This window comes from Lynx canadensis, chromosome A2 (genome assembly GCF_007474595.2).
Source record: "Lynx canadensis isolate LIC74 chromosome A2, mLynCan4.pri.v2, whole genome shotgun sequence".
Taxonomy (NCBI): Eukaryota; Metazoa; Chordata; class Mammalia; order Carnivora; family Felidae; genus Lynx; species Lynx canadensis.
The window spans coordinates 125,703,425-125,723,042 of NC_044304.2; the positions used below are offsets into that span (position 1 = coordinate 125,703,425).

Here is a 19,618-nt window from a genome sequence, read left to right on the forward strand (position 1 = left end):
AGATTTTCCCCATTGAGGATGATATTAGCGTTGGGTCGCTCATATATGGCTTCTTTGATCTTGAGATATGATCCTTCTATCCCTACTTTTTTGAGGGCTTTTATCAAGAAAGATGCTGGGGCGCCTGGGTGGCGCAGTCGGTGAAGCGTCCGACTTCAGCCAGGTCACGATCTCGCGGTTCGTGAGTTCGAGCCCCGCGTCAGGCTCTGGGCTGATGGCTCGGAGCCTGGAGCCTGTTTCCGATTCTGTGTCTCCCTCTCTCTCTGCCCCTCCCCCGTTCATGCTCTGTCTCTCTCTGTCGCAAAAATAAATAAACGTTGAAAAAAAAAATTAAAAAAAAAAAAAAAAAGAAAGATGCTGTATTTTGTCAAATGCTTTCTCTGCATCTATTGAAAGGATCATGTGGTTCTTGTCCTTTCTTTTATTGATTTGATGAATCATGTTGTTTTGCAGTTATTGAACCAGCCCTGCATTCCAGGTATAAATCCCACTTGGTCGTGGTGAATAATTTTTTTAATATATTGTTGGAGCCGGTTGGCTTATATCTTGTTGAGGATTTTTGCATCCATGTTCATCAGGGAAATTGGTCTATAGTTCGTTTTAGTGAGGTCTCTCTCTGGTTTTGGAATCAACATAATGCTGGCCTCATAGAGTTTGGAAGTTTTCCTTCCATTTCTATTTTTTGGAACAGTTTCAAGAGAATAGGTGTTAACTCTTCCTTAAATGTTTGGTAGAATTCCCCTGGAAAGCCATCTGGCCCTGGACTCTTGTTTTTTGGGAGATTTTTGATTACTAATTCGATTTCCTTACCTGGTTATGGGTCTGCTCAAATTTTCTATTTCTTCCTGTTTCAGTTTTGCTAGTGTATATGTTTCTAGGAATTTGTCTTTCTTCCAGATTGCCCATTTTATTAGCATATAATTGTTCATAATATTCTCTTATTATTTTTATTTCTGCTGTATTGGTTGTGATCTCTCCTCTTTCATTCTTGATTTTGTTTCTTTGGGTTCTTTCCTTTTTCTTTTTGACCAAACTGGCTAGTGGTTTATCAATTTTGTTAATTCTTTCAAAGAAGCAGCTTCTGGTTTCATTGATCTGTTCTACTTGTTTTGTTTGGTTTGGTTTGGTTTCGATAGCATTGATTTCTGCTCTAATATTTATTACTTCCTGTCTTCTGCTGGTTTGGGGTTTTGTTTGCTGTTCTTTTTCCAGCTCTTTAAGGCATAAGGTTAGGTTGTGTATCTGTAATTTTACTTTTCAATTTTACTTTACTTTTCAATTTATCCCTTGAAATGTCACTTTTATCGCTTTAAGTAAACAACTTAGAGAAGCATTCATGAATGTTTTCTTACTCTTCTATTTTGTTGTATTATCTAATCATATATTACTGGACCAGTACCTCATACAACTTTATAATACATTTCATGTCACATAAAGTTCTTGCATAGTAAGTTCTCCTATCCTCATTTGTTAATTTTAATTAGCTACCCTATGAGAAACTTACACCCTTCTTATAAAATACTGAATTGGCCTTCACAGGGATTTTTAAAAAGACCAGCAAGGTTTCAGACTGAGAATGAAGAGATACCCATCTGGAACATAAAGAGATGAAAATGAACTTGAAGACTTCAGCAACTTTTCCCAACAACTACTGAAATGTATACAGATTTTGGCATGTAATGGGTACATTATTAAACAATCTGAACAAATATCCCATAAGACAGTTTACCATAATTGACCTTTTATTTAAAAAAATTACAGGGAGCAATTTCCAGCATATTTTATAAAAGTACTGCCTGTATCAAACATTTATATCACTATTAATTCCATTGAAGAGCTGCCGTTTTTTTTTTTTTTAAGGTACTAATTCCAATTGATGGGATACATGCCCTTAAAATAGAAAGTTTCCATTATTTATCCAAATGTCAAAATTAAGATTATTGAGAAGTTTATTGCTTTATGGCCGGGCAAGATGCTGCTAGCACATTTTAGGTAAATAATATTCTTTATTAAAAACTATGAGGTCATTCTGTTTAAAACTTTCAGGATAATTCACAGAAAATAGATATATTTATTTAAATTACACACTGAAGGGCTGGGCTATTAGCTATAGACATTTATATGTGAAGCAGCTCTTTAAAGAAATAAGACACACAAATAGATCTGCCTTGACAGAATATACATAATTGAAATTAATAAAATCTGGAAGACCAATATTGTTATACTATGTTCTGTTAGGATCTTGAAAAAAAAAATCACACATTTAGTAGTCCATTTGTGCTTAAAATATTCATATGCATGAGAAGCTTAAAGAAAAAAACACCTCTGTACATGATGATGAAAAGAAAGTAATAAATTTTTTTGAAATTGCACTGTTATTTAAAACACTTTCCTAAAGTCAGACCCTCCTTCGGAGCTGGCACAGTTTTTCAGGTCTAATTGGCAACCTGGGGAGGCCCCTCTGGTATCAGTGAAGTAAAGAAGGTGGTGATAAAAGACCAAGCTGACGCCATTAAACCAGGCCTTTGAATTGCACTGGCATCTTCACCTGCATCTTCTCCACTCTCATCTTCAAGCCCATCATCCATAAGACGCTCCTTTCAAACAAAACAAGAAACATACTCCTAAGGGATATGAACAGCTAGCATTAACTCATGACAGAAAGAGAGAGAATTCTTCCCTACAGAGAGAAGGAACAGGAGCAATGTCACAAGGAAGTAGTATATACCTGGCCATCAGAAATCTTTGTTAAATCCAAAACTGATAAATTCCTCAGTGCTCAAGTTCAAAAGGAACTTTGAGATGAATGTAACTGCCAATGTAAAACAATAAATTCTCACTGTGTGCATCATTTTCTTTCTAGGCTATATTTAGGAAGAATAATGTTAGTTCTTCCTGACCGTATTATAGTCTGTATTATAGTCTAAGTTCTCCCAGATAAAATCACACAATTTCTATGTTAACTTTTCTTCATGTGCCATTCCACAAAAACTTGTGGAACACCCCAAGATTCTTTAATCATGTTGGTCTCTTCTGCTGAGGAAATATCTATGTTTGAAGTATACAAAAACCTCGTTAGCATACCATTTCTTCAAGTTCTAGGTTGTTGGCATTTTGCCCATCATTGTTAACTTCGGCATTATTGTTGGGAGCCTGTTGCTGACCTCCTTCTTGCCTAAAAGGAAACCATCCAGCTTGGTGTCTGTTCAGTAAAATAAAGAGAAAAGAAAATAAGTCGCAACTGTTTTTATTTGCAATGCTATAAAACATTAGTGCCCTACAACAGAAAAATGATTTCAACTATAATAAATGAAAAGACTAAATCTCCTACTTCGGGCCAAGGACTACCCCTCTCAAAGCAATGACAGCAAAACAAGAATCAACTTAAGTCTAAAAATCTACCATGGGCTTAACTGGCTCTATGCCAGATATCTTAATATCTAACCTATCTATCTTAATGTCTCCATGTACTGGGAATCATAACATCTTTTCTGATATTTTTCAAAATGAAATTCAACTACACATTTCTTTGCCTCTTGGGGGAAAGGGAGGCAAGAAAAAGTCTACTTACAAAAAGAAGTCTGGCCTATACCTATAGGATTTACTATTGATAACTATAATTAAAAAGAACATCCTTATACAATAATGCCTCAGACCCTTCAAGCTCTAAATAATTAACAGAGCATGTCTAAATGAATTAATAATTTTTATGAAAGATGGTAAAGGAAAAATCTGCTTGTACAGTTCTGATAAACATTCTTACTCAACATAACCTGCTTTGATTTTGGTGCTAGATATATGGAGTCCAAAACTCATATTCCTTCACTCAACATTCAGGACAGACCACCATATGCCAAATTCTGTGCTATTCTAGAAAGTAATTAAAAGAAACCACAAAAAGGTAATGAACACCACTCACAAATAAACCAGCAGCATGGCTCCCATTACCATGATAAAACGACTAAAAGAAGAATAGAAGTATACAATGCTAAGGAGAATTGCAGCTCGGGAGAACGTGTACATCCAGTCCAGCCAGTCTCGATTGAAGTCTTCTTCATTTAGCACTGGACCTCCCTGTGCATTCATTTGAACATTCTCATTCATGGGTCGATTTTCTTGGGCCACTAGGTTTGGAGCTGGTGGAGGTTCTTCTCCAGGAACATGTGCCAAATTTAGAGGCTGTGAAGCAGCAGGCTGGGCTGGGTTGGCATTTGATGTAGCCTGAGCTGAAACTGCAGCTTGACTGAAATATTCAACAAAAGAAGTATTAAAAAGAAAAAGAAAACTTTATCATACTATATTTTGTAAAACTTCCTTGGGGAGCCATACATTATTTTTCATAAACCTAGCACAAAGTATCACAACTCCCGTACCACATTTCTTAGGCAAGCACAAACCCCAGTGGAAAAGTAGAGCCAAGAGTGATGGTAGGAGTGAGTAGTTCAGGAAAAGATATTCTCTTAGCCTCACAAAGATGGTAGGGGAGAGGTGGAAGAGATGAGAAGGCCATGGTAATCACTGTATTTTCTCTCTTTCATTAAATTACTTTCTAAGGTAATGACCAAATCTTTTTCCAAACCTGTTCACTAACGGCCACTTTTGTTTTTCCAAATGGGATGACTACCACTGTACCCACCACCTCTCCCTTAGAGCCATGTTTTGAAACATAGGTTTAAAAAGGTACATTAATCATTTACCCTGTGTGTCCATTGTCAGTGATAAATAATTTGTATTTTAATATATTAACTAGATCTCAGATAACAACCCCCAATCCTGACTTTTGGGAAATCCATCTGGGAACCACTGGAATAGGTACTTGTAAACCTATGAATAACCGTGGTCCTGAAGTTTGCTTATAATTTGATTGCTTGAAAGAATAAATTTTCCTATAAGAGGCTCAAGTACAATAACAATGTATCTGGGATTTGCTTTAACTTATCCAGCACAGAAGGGAAAAGTTACAGAATTGATGAATATTGAAGCTGGGTGGTGAGTGCACAGGGATTCATTTTACTATTCTATACTCTCACATGCTGAAATGTTTCTACAATAAAATGTTTAAAAATCAAGATAGCAAATAAAATAAAACAGAAATTTCCTATTTAACATGCTAATACCTTGTATCTGTATAGGGCTTTTTAGTTTCCAAAACACTCCCTACTTCATAGATATTCTGATTCATAGGTGAGTTACTTCACTAAAGGAGAGAACCTAAGGCTCAGATGGTAAATAATGTACATAAGATTGTATGATTTAGGAAGCTACAATAAGCCCCACTTACCCTACACAGTTCTCAGGAGGTTATAAATGAGACTAGGGGTGGAAAGCATCTAGAATCTAGCACAGTACTAAGCACAAAGCAGTCACTCAAATGATAACTATTACCACAGCAATAGGTAAGGTACAAATAGCCTGTCTGCAGCCAAGGGATTATGCAAGAGAACATTAGGATATGAGGACCATGAAGCAGATCAGCTTAATGGGGTAAGGTCTGGAGTAAGGATAAGGATACAGACTTCACACTGTAGGTAAGGGAGTCATCAGACATTTGGGAGGATGGGGAAGGACTGGCTCAATTTTGTGTGAAGTACATTAGCCTGGGATGAAATATGGTAGAGAGTCTAAAAACAGAGAGAACAGTTGCAGTAAAGTAGGTCCAAAATGAGAAAATATCTAGGCAAAATATTAAAAGTAAGATGTAGGGGAAGAACCAAAGTTAGAAACAACATATTGTTAACTCATCTTGGTAAGTTATTGGGTTCAGGGATAAGTGAAAGCAGAGTCAAAGCTGATGAAGGTTAAGAGCCTGGAGATGAATAAAAAGAGACTCTGTCACTGACAAAGAAGTCAGGAAGGAGAAGACACTTAAGAGGATGGTGGTGTCTGAAATTCACCATTACCCCCACCTGTGCCTTGCAAGGAACAGGTAGTTAATGTATTTTGCTCCTGACTGCAGAGTGCATGTATCTTTTTTCTCTCCTCCATGTTTTCTAAACTTACACTAAAAGGACTCATCAAGTCATCTTGCTCAGATGGCTAAGGATTGTATTTCTTTCGCTTATGCTGTACTCTTGGATTCTATGGTATTTCTATAATTATGTAAGAAAAATAGTGTTGCACTATAATCTATTATATAGAGCTATATGTATGGGAAATTTTGATCAGTTTTTTAAGAAATGTATCCTGTTTGCAAAGGCACAATAAAGTCGCATCTTAGAGACTATAGGCAATAAAGCTAACAATAAACCTTATTGAACACACACACACACACACACACACACACACACACACACACAGAAGATGGTGGTGTCAAATTTTAGACATCCTGAATTTAAAGGAAAGGCAAATTGCCCTATGGAAATCTTCCAGCAACCAGGATGAAGCATAGGAGATAAAGAATAGGGGTCAATCAAAGAGAGCTAACAACTAAGGCCACAGATGAAAGAAATCCAAGAGGACTGGTCCAGGACTGAATCCTGTCTTCTTTACGAGACTGAGTGTCCTAAGGTACATGGCAAGTATACAAATATCTGTCTAACTGAACAAGGAATGTTACCATTTAGAAGGGAAAAAATGGGCCCTCAAGGACACAACATGAGTGATCAGAAAGACAAAAAGAATGAAGAGGATAACAAAATCACAGAAACAAGGAGAGGAGAACATCAAAGAGGAGCTAGAAATGTTAAATGAATGCACAGAAGTCCAGAAGAATGAAGACTGAGAAACCATACTTGGATCTAAGTAAGATCTATGCTGACCAGAAGCAAAACTTACTGAAGTACTAACAGTCTGGAAGCATACAAGCCTCCACTGAGCCCCACATCAACATGAACCTCCCTGACATATGATTCCCTTTTTCATTCAACTTCCTATCTCTTCATGTAGATTTGCTGCCTTCCAGTAAAACTTTCCTAAGTTTTCTCCTCTTAAATAAAATGTTATATTAAAGAAAGCATCTCAATACTGCTATAAATGTAGGGGAGAGAGGGAGAAGGAGAGAATAGGTTTAGCTAATGCGAACTGGATGTGAACCCTTTTCTCTGTAGCCTATTTATGTATGTATGTATGTATGTAATTTATTGTCAAATTGGTTTCCATACAACACCCAGTGCTCATCCCAACAGGTACCCTCCTCAATGCCCATCACCCACCCTCCCCTCCCTCCCACCCCCATCAACCCTCAGTTTATTCTCAGTTTTTAAGAGTCTCTTATGTTTTGGCTCCCTCCCTAACCTTTTTTTTTTCCTTCCCCTCCCCCATGGTCTTCTGTTAAGTTTCTCAGGATCCACATAGGAGTGAAAACATATGGTATCTGCCTTTCTCTGTATGACTTATTTCACTTAGCAAAACACTCTCCAGTTCCATCCACGTTGCTACAAAAGGCCAGATTTCATGCTTTCTCATTGCCAAGTAGTATTCCATTGTATATATATAAACTACATCTTCTTGATCCATTCATCAGTTGATGGACATTTAGGCTCTTTCCATAATTTGGCTATTGTTGAGAGTGCTGCTATAAACATTGGGGTACAGGTGCCCCTATGCATCAGCACTCCTATATCCCTTGGGTAAATTCCTGGCAGTGCTATTGCTAGGTCATAGGGTAGGTCTATTTTTAATTTTTTGAGGAACCTCCACACTGTTTTCCAGAGCGGCTGCACCAGTTTGCATTCCCACCCACAGTGTGAGAGGGTTCCCGTTTCTCCACATCCTCGCCAGCATCTATAGTGTCCTGACTTGTCCATTTTAGCCACTCTGACTGGCGTGAGGTGGTATCTGAGTGTGGTTTTGATTTGTATTTCCCTGATGAGGAGTGAAGTTGAACATCTTTTCACGTGCCTGTTGGCCATCTGGATGTCTTCTTTAGAGAAGTGTCTATTCGTGTCTTCTGCCCGTTTCTTCACTGGATTATTTGTTTTTCGGGTGTTCTTTAGCCAAAAATAATTTAAAAGAAAGTATCTGCTAAAATGTTGGCAAACTCATTCTCATAATAATTTTTAAAAACCAGTGAAATATATCAGTAAATGAAATCCCAAATCAACTTACTTAGGATGAAAAACGAAATAAAGCAAGTGGCACACTGAGCAAAAAACTGAACTCAAATTAACTTACTATTGCATATAATACTGATGAGCATACATCTGTTGCCACCACAGCATCTGCAGCGGGCTGAAAGCAGGATACACTGGGAATCCAGCTGGAATAGCTTGCCCAGGAAGCTGGTTGTCCACATTTCTGCAATAAAGAGATAAAGAAATGTCTTTTTATGTTCTGAAAGTTGAAGGCATATCTCTGAATTTTCATTTCTTAAGTATAAGCCACCCATTGACAAAATACATTAAATCTTACTGAAAAGAAAAATATTTTCAACATTGTTCAAATAAGACATATTTAATGTCCTACATAAAATTGCTTATATAAAATGACCCTGACTCCAAGTATATACAATGACTAACATTTCAGCCCAATTTTAAGAAGAAAATAAAGCAAATCATCCACAAAATGTGTGACAAGACTAAACATTTGCTATCTTCTCATTTCAGCAGAAAAGGACAAAAATACTTTCACTATATCTTAAGTACATTCTCCTTAAGAACCAAAAGCCCTAAAATAAACTTCATGACCAAATGTTTTGAGGAATGGGGGTCCTACCCAAATGATATTTTTTCCCCAAATGATATTTTATATTAGTAATATTATTAAAAATATAGCAGCTGTTAGCTATAAAATAAAAAATAAACATTATACAATCTGTAAAAAAAAAATCTAAGTTAAAAAACCAAGATTAGCAGTACATACTTACACACACATTCTAAAAGTATGTTAAGTGCCTATTAACTTGGTAAAATTTGTGGAAGTCATATTTAAGTTCTCTATGTGTGTTTCCTTATCTCTAAAATGGAGCTAATAACAGAATCTCCCTCACAGGGTTGTTAGTCTGTACTCAATAAATGTTAGCTATTTTTATTTTTTACTCTCCCCTACCCCTAAATCTGAATACAACTCCAAAATACATAAATATTTGTGGAAATTCACATATATCAAGACAACCACAGGGATAAGCATATGGAGTAAATGCAGAATTTGCTAATTTTCTAACTCTTCTTTTCTTCATATCACTTGAACCTTATCTTTAGCTGATATAAGTAGGGGCTAACCAGAGTGAGACAAAAATCATTAACAAATTGATAAATTTTTAATATTATATTCAAAAGACTGTTAATGTACAATTGGCAATAACTGATTATAGAAACCTAATTCAAAAGAGCTTGAGAGGCTTATCTGTTCTTAAGGCAACTTGGTGCTAGGTAAGCCACCAACCTCCCTACAGATTAACTGAACTTTTCTCATCCTTGGAGCAGTAGTGGGAGCCATATAGCGCTCTTATCCTCAGAAAATCCTCCTACTTCCTGAATAGAGCCCTGCTCCCCCCTACTTTCCAAGCTTTCCAACAAACTGAATTAAGAGGGAAAAGCAGAGAAGCCTCCATGAGAGTTCCTCCCAGCTCTTGATAAACAAGTCCCATATAAGAAAAGGAAAAGAAATTTAACTCAGCTATTCCTTTACAAAGATACCAATCACTGATTAAACCTGGAGAGAAAGCCATACCACTGGAACAGAGAAGCATTATAAAATACTTGTATAAAGATCTTAGAATCTCCATCAGTAAGCTGATACATCTAAGCAAATCTGAAAGGCACCTAAATCAAGTCTTAGCAACAAGGGGAGTCTATATCTAGGTGTACACTTTAAATGCTCTTAGTTTTCCCGACTAAGAAAAAAGAAAAAAACCCATCCCCCTGAAAGTACAGCTCTACCAATCCCTACAGCTAAGAAACAGAACCTCACACAAGTCCATTACTTCAATTGTAAAACAGAAGTCTGGGCTTTGTCACTGGTTTTAAAGATCAAGGGAAGAAAGAGCGACTAACAATCATTTGGAAGAAAGTTATTATAGCTTTCTACCTCACCCTACAGTGGTTGAGAACAGATGGTGATTATCAAAAATATGTTGCCAAAAACAAACAAACAAAAACTACTAAACTCCCCTAGATGATTCCAAAATGCTTCCTCCCTTACTCTCCAGTAAGTTAAAAACTACTGGACTATATACTTGCTAAGACACATTCCAGACCCAACCTGGCATACTACAACTTTCAGTTGTGCTGATTATCCTCAGACAAGATGTTATGTATTTATTTGGTACTCTCCAGAAAACAAGAAATAAAGGATTTACATGACACTAAATTACTAAATAATTTATTACTATAATTATTTTATTAAATATTATTTATTATATTTATAATATATTATAATTAATTTATTATTACTATTATATTGCTACTTATTAAATTCATATTTACTCAATAATAAGTTATTATTAAAATATATAGTTATAGATCAATTAAACATATTACATAAGAATTTAATATATTCCAGAGGATGCATCATTAAACAACATGATAGAGAATTATTTCATGCTGGGAAAAGTGATTACCAAATAAGTGGTGAAGAGAAAGGAGTTTAAAGCTTCCTCTCATTCCAAATGCTCAAGTAAGTTTCAAATGAACTAAAATAAAAGTATTGGGGCGCCTGGGTGGCGCAGTCGGTTAAGCGTCCGACTTCAGCCAGGTCACGATCTCTCGGTCCGTGAGTTCGAGCCCCGCATCGGGCTCTGGGTTGATGGCTCAGAGCCTGGAGCCTGTTTCCGATTCTGTGTCTCCCTCTCTCTCTGCCCCTCGCCCGTTCATGCTCTGTCTCTCTCTGTCCCAAAAATAAATAAACGTTGAAAAAAAAAAATTTTTTTTAAATAAAAGTATTAAAAGTTAAACCACAGAAAATCTAGAAGAAACTGGAATTGATTATTTATCAAGCCTTTGGAGGGAAGAAGATTCTCCTAACTTATAAGCAATATTAGAAAGCATAAAAAAGGAATCCACATTATTTGATGACATAAAATTTAAAGAGACAGAGCTTACAAAAAAATGTTTTCAATAAATAAGTTAATATATTTTCTATATAAAGAATTCATAAAACTGGAAATAATCATTAAGACATCAAATAAAGGCAAGTTAAAATAAAGACTTTTGTTTTTGTCTGCCAATATTTGGTATTGGCTCTCAAGGGTATAAGTGAAACCCAACTCTTTTGCTAACAGGATGAACTGGAATAGACTTTAAAAAACAATTTTACAAAATTAAACACCTTTAAAAATATTCACTTTTACCCAGATGCCCAAGTACTTCTGCTTCTGAAAATTAACTTAAAGAAATACGAAACACAGAAAAAATTTTCACATCTCTGCCCTAACCAAGTGACATTTTATATTAGTAATATTATGAAAAGCATAGCAACTATTAGCTATAAAATAAAAAATAAACATTATAAAAATCTTTAAAAAAAAGTGGGGGCAGGAAGGATTTAAGGATTAGAAGAGTTTTAAAAAACATCAACTAAATGCAATATGTCAACTTCTCTGAACACTGACTCAATCAAGACAACTGTAAGACATTTGAGACAATCAAGGAAAACTGAACATGAACTGGGTAGTTGATGATATTAAAGAATTTTTGAGTATTCTAATGGTATTCTGATTAAGATTTTCTTATAGTCTATATCTGTATTATCTGTTACAGATACCCAGTATTTACACATGAAATGATAAGATGTCTAGGTTTTGCTTTAGAAATAATCCAGCCCAAGAACAAAGGAGGAACAAGGGGAAACAGATGAAGAATGGTATGGTCTGTTGTTAACAGTTGTTGAAGCTGGGTGTTAGGTAAATGGGGGTTCATTATATTTTCTCTGTGAATATTTAAAAAGTATAATCAAATTTTTAAAAATTAAAAAAGCAGTGACTAAAAATATTAACTATTTAGGGGCACCTGGTTGGCTCAGTCAGTTAAGTGTCCAAGTCTTGGTTTTGGCTCTAGTCACAATCTCACAGTTCATGAAATTGGGCCCCGCATCAGGCTTCATTCTGACAGTGTGGAGCCTACTTGAGATTTTCTGTCTCCTCTCTCTCTGTCCCTTCCCAGCTCATATACACACGTGTACTCTCTTTCTAAATAAATAAATAAACATTAAAAAAAAAAAAAAGAAAACTAGAAGGTTTAAAAAAAAACCTTCTTCAAAAACATATAGTAATCTATATAATGGAAAATTGCGAACTTTACATAAAGAATGGGACAGGTCTTGTGTATTAATAGGGAATGATGTTAATATACTTAGTGAAAAAAACAAAATGTAGGCCAGTATAGGATGTACGCTACTATTTGTGTTAAATACACACACTCATGTGTGCACACACATATACCCACATATACACAGGCACACACACACACAGTTTATCACGGATAGCTTGTGTCATAGGAGACACAAGAAGGAAACTTTTGCATACTTTGTTCGCTTTAAAAATGGTACCATTCACAGGTACCACCTCTTAGAAAATAACTTAAAAAGTGAATTACCTGTTTACTTTCCTGTCTCTCTGACCAGACTCTGTGCTCCTAAGAAAAGGGAATAGGCTCTACCCTTTATAATATGTCCAGGACTTAGCACAATAAATATGTGTCTAACAACAACATATAAATAGCAAGAAAACTCTGAAATAAAGTACTGTTTATAAGCAACTAACCTAGAAACTTATAAATTTCATTTAATTTTCACAATTAAATGAAAATGTAATGTTAACAAGGCAAAAATCACAACTATATTAAAGAAAACCATTTGCAAAGAAAACAATACTAGAAGAAAACATTAAATGTTAACAAATAGCTGTCTTTAGAGGATTAGACAGGGATACTTTTTCCCCCTACTTGTTTTTTTCCCCAAACTCTTTAATATATATATATGCTTTTATAATATGATATTTAATATATATACTTTTATAATATAATATATATTATACTTATATAATATATATATATATACTTTTATAACTCAAAATAATTAAGTATTGCTTTTTTTGCAAAGAGCCAAATAAAATAGCAGGAACACAGGGAAAATGTAACTATTTGGAATCTGAAATATGCCTGTCTCCATACAAAATGTCATATTCTTTATTCAAGGAAAGTAAATGGATAACCTGGCCTCTCCCTCTGGCCTTGGCAAAGTCAGTGAGGAAACTGCTGATATACACATGTGGGAGGAAATCATTTGATAACACAAATTCTAGTAGCTTTTTTTTTCCTTTTCAGACAGACTATACCAGCTAGTACTATTCGATAAAAACACAGGAAAAAAAGGGGTCAGAGAAATTCACAGAAACACATGGAAATGGAGCACAACAGAGAAGACGACAAAAACAAAGAACTTGAAAGACTGTCATTCACAAATACATACTTGAAAAGCTATACCAAAAGACATTCATTAGTATGTTTATTTTATTTTTTTAATGTTTATTTTTGAGAGAGAGAGAGAGAGAGAGAGAGAGAGACAAAGCATGAGCGGGGGAGCAGCAGAGAGAGAGGGAGAAACAGAATCTGAAGCAGGCTCCAGGCTCCGAGGTGTCAGCACAGAGCCCAACGCGAGGCTCGAACTCACGAACCATGAGATCATGACCTGAGCCAAAGTTAGACGCTTCGTCAACTGAGCCACCCAGTCGTCCCTGTACGTTTTTTAAAGTTAAGAATTACAAAGGAGAGAAGATAAAAGGAACTGCAAACTTCAATAATCAGGAACAAATTCTTTCCAAAAAACCTGTTAAGTCAGCCCCATTCCCCTTACTACTCCACACAAAGATGTAACAACTGCATGGAATACCCACCTTGCTCCCAGAATATGCCTTTTCAAGACTCCCCACACTTGCTTTGTTCTACCTGCTGAACTTCCCCTAAAATCAGCTCCAATTACGCCCAAGAAGCCCTCCCCACTCTTTCACTCAGAGACAGTCATTTCCTCAACCAGGCTCCTGCAGAACTTTTTTCTTTTTTTTTTTTAATTTTTTTTTTCAACGTTTATTTATTTTTGGGACAGAGAGAGACAGAGCATGAACGGGGGAGGGGCAGAGAGAGAGGGAGACACAGAATCGGAAACAGGATCCAGGCTCTGAGCCATCAGCCCAGAGCCCGACGCGGGGCTCGAACTCACAGACCGCGAGATCGTGACCTGGCTGAAGTCGGACACTTATCCGACTGTGCCACCCAGGCGCCCCCTGCAGAACTTTTTTCAAGACCATGAGAGCACATCAGCACATGGTAATTTATTTGCCTATCTGACCTACTTCTATTGAGGGCAAGTACATAATTCATTTTCCTGTCTTCAATGCCTAGTATACAGCAAATTCTAAAGTAAACTTATACTGAAGAAAGTTACAAGATCCTCATACAGATTTGCTTACTCAGTCACCAATACTTAAAATCTGACCAGGAGATCTGACTAGAAAAAGGTTTTGCATGGGAGGGCGGAGAGGAGAGGGGCATTATAAATGAAGTCAAAATACAAATGGCAATCTAGGAAAAAATACTAAAACTAATGATAGACAAAACAGAGAGTCACTTCCAAAAGACTGTTAAGAACACGGACTTTCCATAAGAGACTCTTAAAAACAGAACAAACTGAGGGTTGATGGAGGATGGGAGGGAGGAGAGGGTGGGTGATGGGTACTGAAGAGGGCACATTTTAGGATGAGCACTGGGTGTTGTATGGAAACCAATTTAACAATAAATTTCATATTAAAAAAAAAACAATACAGACTTTCAGGTCAGATATGGATTTGAATTCTAGTTCCACTGCTGACCCCTTCTGTGAACTTAGGCAAGCTACATAGCTATCTTTTAAGCCTCTTTCTCCTCACCTGTAAAATGGGAGAAAATAGTACCTAGACCACAGAGTTGATATAAAATTCAATGTCTAGCACTGAATTTATAGCATGTATAAGTGCTTAATACAATGCCTAGCTTGTACTAAGTGCTCCATAAGAATTATTAATATTCTTTTACATGAAGAACTGTCACAAATCAATTTTCAAAAATAACAACACACCAACAAGTATTTCACAAACCAAAACAAAAAGAATGTCTCTTTATCATGTCTTAAAACAGGAACATTCCAATTTGTCAGACTGGCAAGTACATATCTGTAAAGGGATGGACAGCTGTTATTAGAATAAACTGGTACAAATTCACTGCACTTCTACAATAGTCTTTAAGAGTCTCAAAAAGTCTTAAGAACACTTTGACCCAGGAATTCTCTTTTTCACAACTTACCCTAAAAGAAAAACTGATAATATGTAAGTATCTAAGAATACTGATTATAGTGAGGTTTAGTGGGAAGCAATTAACCCAAAAATTTCTGATAGAATATTGTCCCAATTTGGGGCTCCTGGGTGGCTCAGTAGGCTAAGCATTCGACTTCGGCTCAGGTCATGATCTCACGGTTTATGAGTTCAAGCCCTGCGTCGGGCTCTGTGCTGACAGCTCAGAGCCTGGAACCTGCTTCAGATTCTGTGTCTCCCCCTCTCTCTGCCCCTCCCTGACTTGTGCTCTATCTCTGTCTCTCAATAACAAATAAACGTTAAAAAAAATTAAAAAAAAAAAAAGAATATTGCCCCAATTCTTCACTCTTCTGTAACAGGATTATACATGCACACTGTCTGACACACGGTGGCAAAGCTGGCCCATGCCAGCTAATACTGACTCACAAAGCTAATTGTTCAAGTTCAAGAATTTTGTAAGCCAACCCTTGGTATCTTGAATCTGCCATAGTGAAAGTATTCAAGACCAGAGAAATCAGCAAATGCTACAAATTAGCTTAAGATCCCCCCTGGAAAAGCCAGTTACTAAGCACTTGCCAGCACGGCATTGGTAACTTGGCAATACCTCTCCAATCCCAATGCTACTGAGCAGGGGCCATGTGATTCGTTTTGACTAATGAAATGTTAGTGAACATGACACATGCTGAGGTTTTAAATGTGCTCAGTGGTTAGCTTCCCCTCTTGCATTCCCGTCATTTGTCATAAGAAGAACATGTCTTGGGGAGTTTCTAGTCCAGAGAATGAGAAACATGAAACAAACCAGAACTCAACCTACAGCCTGAGGCAGAGATGTCCCAAGTGACTAACAAGACTCGTGAACAAGAAAAATGAGTATGTTGTTGTAAGCCTCTGAGTTTTGAGGTTATTTTGCAGTAAAAGCAACTAAAGACATTCTTCATCAACAGAGGAGTGGGCAAACTGGCACATCCACATAATTAAAAATCATAGATTTTTTCTTTTAATAAATGGGACACCAGATGCTGAAATGTACAGACATAAAGCTGGAAAGATAAAATGTTCTGGGTACATCAGAGTAGTCTCCCTGGAAAGAATGAGCTTTGAATTGGGTGGTGCATAATAAGAATATGATTTGGCAAAGTGCTGAACAAAGGCTGTTTCAAACAAGACGTGGGTACAGAGGAAGATCACAGGGTGGCAACCAGGATGTTAAACTAAGGCATTACTAGAATATAAACAACTGGAGAAACTTGTACTTTTTGGATCTCCTCTCAGGAGAACTACACATATGTGGAAGGACTATTTCGATAAACTGCTTGGGGTAGTGGGAAGGGGATTAAGGGCCTAGTATGCATGTTCACATTCAAATAACAATATTTGGTCTTTGAACTTCCTGGTTAGCTACAGGGCTTTCATTTTGCCATTTGGGCACAGCCTTCTCGTCCCTCTTTTTTCCCAGCCCCAAGTCTACTCCAGAGCTCAATCACCCTAAATGAATGTTGAACAAAAATCTAAAAAATATTAGTGTGTATGTAAGAACTCATCCAGAATGCCACATGTCTCAAGACTTTAAATGTGGTAGATTTATATTTGATCTGGAAATACGTCCAGGCTAAATCATGTTTTTAAAAAAAGTTTACAAAGTAAAATAGCATAATGTTTTATTTCAAAGTTTACTTAGAGGGGCGCCTGGGTGGCTCAGTTGGTTAAGCGTCCGACTTCAGCTCAGGTCACAATCTCATGGTTTGTGAGTTCCAGCCCCATGTCAGGCTCTGTGCTGATAGCTCAGAGCCTGGAGCCTGCTTTAGATTCAGTGTCTCCCTCTCTCTGCCCCTCCCCAGCTTTGCTCTGTCTTTCTGTCTCTCTCAAAAGTAAATAAACATTAAAAAAAAATTTGTTTTAAATAATAATAAAAATTTTTAAAAGTTTACTTAGAAAAGTAAAAGGATATTACAAAAATGTTAGTAATAGTTATTTCTGGGTGGTGAACTAAAGCAATTTTTACTTTAAAAAAAAAATCAGGCAATATAGAAAGGTACAATGAGTAGGCTTTCAGTTTTATTAACTATAAAACAAAGCTGTTAGTATCTCAGGGGGAAAAAGTGATGTACAAATAGTGGGTATTCTATAACCCAACCAGCAATTTTTGGAGTTAAAGTAAATGAATATGACAGCACAACAGACTGAGTCCAAAACAGTCAGGATTGATAAATGTGACATTATAAATGGACAGCCAATACGATGATGTACATGTACCGCTCTGGTCTTCTCATGTTTCTTCAAGAGCTAGATATGGGTGAATAATCACCTGTATTAGGATTTCTCAAAGCAAGGTTCCCAAAGTCTTGTTAAGTTGGCAAATTCCTGAGTACCACCACAAACCTAGTGATTCAAAATCTCAGGGAGTAGACACCAGGATTTAGCAGTTTTAACAAGCTCAATAAAGATTGAGAATACTAACCTAGGTGGTGAAAAACATGTGACTACTTATATGTAAGCTGTAGTGAATTTTGAAAAAGGAATGCAGAGCTTCTATTTTGTTGGTGAATTCATCAAGGTCACTAAATCACTGACTACTCTTGCACATTTAAGGCTAAGGCCTATGTTAAACAAAATCTACTTAAAGAGAGATTTAAAGTCTTCATTAGTAAAAAATTACAACTATGAGATTAAGTTAAATTATATTTGTTATTAAACTAAACAACCTATTTACTAAACTTTCAATAAATTGCATTGTGTATCACAAAGTGCTCTTCTCAAATATATTTATTTTCCAGCACCAAACACAGGCATTCATTCATTCAAATCTGTTTGCTGAATGTTTGTACAACATTCACTTATAAATATGAATGAATTTGTAAGTAACTACTAACACATCAGTAAAAACTTCACATACAAGAACTCTTTTAATCCACACAGAAATCCTGTATGATAAGTACTCTTATCTCCAGATAATGAGCAAACTGAAGCAAAGTAGGGAAAAGACTTGCCTAAGCTAGTCAGTAGATACATTCAAACCAAGGCAGGCTGGCTCCAGAATCTGGAGCCACTAGACTATATTGCTTTCCTGATTTAAAACCAAATGTTATTCATCTAGTAATAGATTCCTTAAATAAAGCTGTAACATCTTTAAAGTTTTATTGTTCATCATTTTAATACTTATATTTGGCAAAAAAAAAGAGCACAATTATTTCAGATTTTTCTAATCTGCTTAATACACTGCTAAGAGCTGAACGCTTTTGTCTCGTTGATTTCCTCAACAGCTTAGCTTAGAGAAATTAATCTTTTCCCACAATATCTATGGTTTTATTCTAAAGACTTGCAACCTTATAGGCTTTGTTTTGTTTATTACAAAATACATTCACTATAAGTATGAGAGTTAAAAATCTTATTATCCAGGGGCGACTGGGTGGCTCAGCTGGTTGAGTGTCCAACTTCGGCTCAGGTCATGATCTCACGGTTCACGAGTTCAAGCCCCATGTCAGGCTCTGTGCTGACAGCTCAGAGCCTGGAGCTTACTTCAGATTCTGTGTCTCCTTCTCTCTCTGCCCGTCCTCAGCTCGTGCCCTGTCTCTCTGTCTCTGTCTCTCTCTCTCTCTGACTCTCTCTCTCAAAAACATTAAAAAAAAAATTTTAGGGGCGCCTGGGTGGCGCAGTCGGTTAAGCGTCCGACTTCAGCCAGGTCACGATCTCGCGGTCCGGGAGTTCGAGCCCCGCGTCAGGCTCTGGGCTGATGGCTCAGAGCCTGGAGCCTGTTTCCGATTCTGTGTCTCCCTCTCTCTCTGCCCCTCCCCCGTTCATGCTCTGTCTCTCTCTGTCCCAAAAATAAATAAACGTTGAAAAAAAAAATTAAAAAAAAAAAAATTTTAAATCTTATTATCCAGAAATAACTATTATTAACATGTCATCATATATTCTTCCAGATTTATTATATGCATAATACTCTCACTTTCCACCAATACCACCAAATAAAATAAGTAAAATCACTGTATAAATTGAGAGGAACTGAAACTGTTTTACTCTGCAAAAAAAGACAGGAAATGAATTACTGTCATAAGATAGAAAATATTCTAAGCTACCATTCCATAACATAAACCCTGAGAACATTGCTTCTTACAAGTAACTAAGTTTTGTTTTGCAGTAATCATTTTCTAAAAACAAAAATAGTTTCATTGGTGCTTCATAAAAGTCTACAATTAGCCTTATCTAAAAACACTTACTTTCAGAGAAAAAGCTTCACATTCAAGAAATGTGACACAATGCGTTGGGATGAGCACTGGGTGTTGTATGGAAACCAATTTGATAATAAATTATATTTAAAAAAAAAGAAATGTGACACAATGAGTTTCTTACATTTTGCTATATACCCAGCTTTGGTTGTCAACATTAAGAATTAAGTTTTGC

General features: G+C 36.4%; 1 protein-coding gene across 2 annotated transcripts in view; it reads right to left on the reverse strand.

Annotated features, from left to right (window-relative positions):
• Positions 1-1,724: 1,724 nt before the first annotated feature.
• Positions 1,725-19,618, reverse strand: part of HERPUD2 (HERPUD family member 2) — a 35,344-nt gene continuing 17,450 nt past the window's right edge. For both annotated transcript variants that reach the window (XM_030308220.1, XM_030308219.1), the window contains 4 exons: positions 8,113-8,235; positions 3,920-4,243; positions 3,085-3,202; positions 1,725-2,597 (listed from right to left, as the gene is read on the reverse strand). In XM_030308220.1, the coding sequence (XP_030164080.1) occupies positions 2,436-2,597; positions 3,085-3,202; positions 3,920-4,243; positions 8,113-8,235 (727 nt within the window). In that variant the 3' untranslated portion in view covers positions 1,725-2,435. The remainder of the gene's footprint in view (positions 2,598-3,084; positions 3,203-3,919; positions 4,244-8,112; positions 8,236-19,618) is intronic.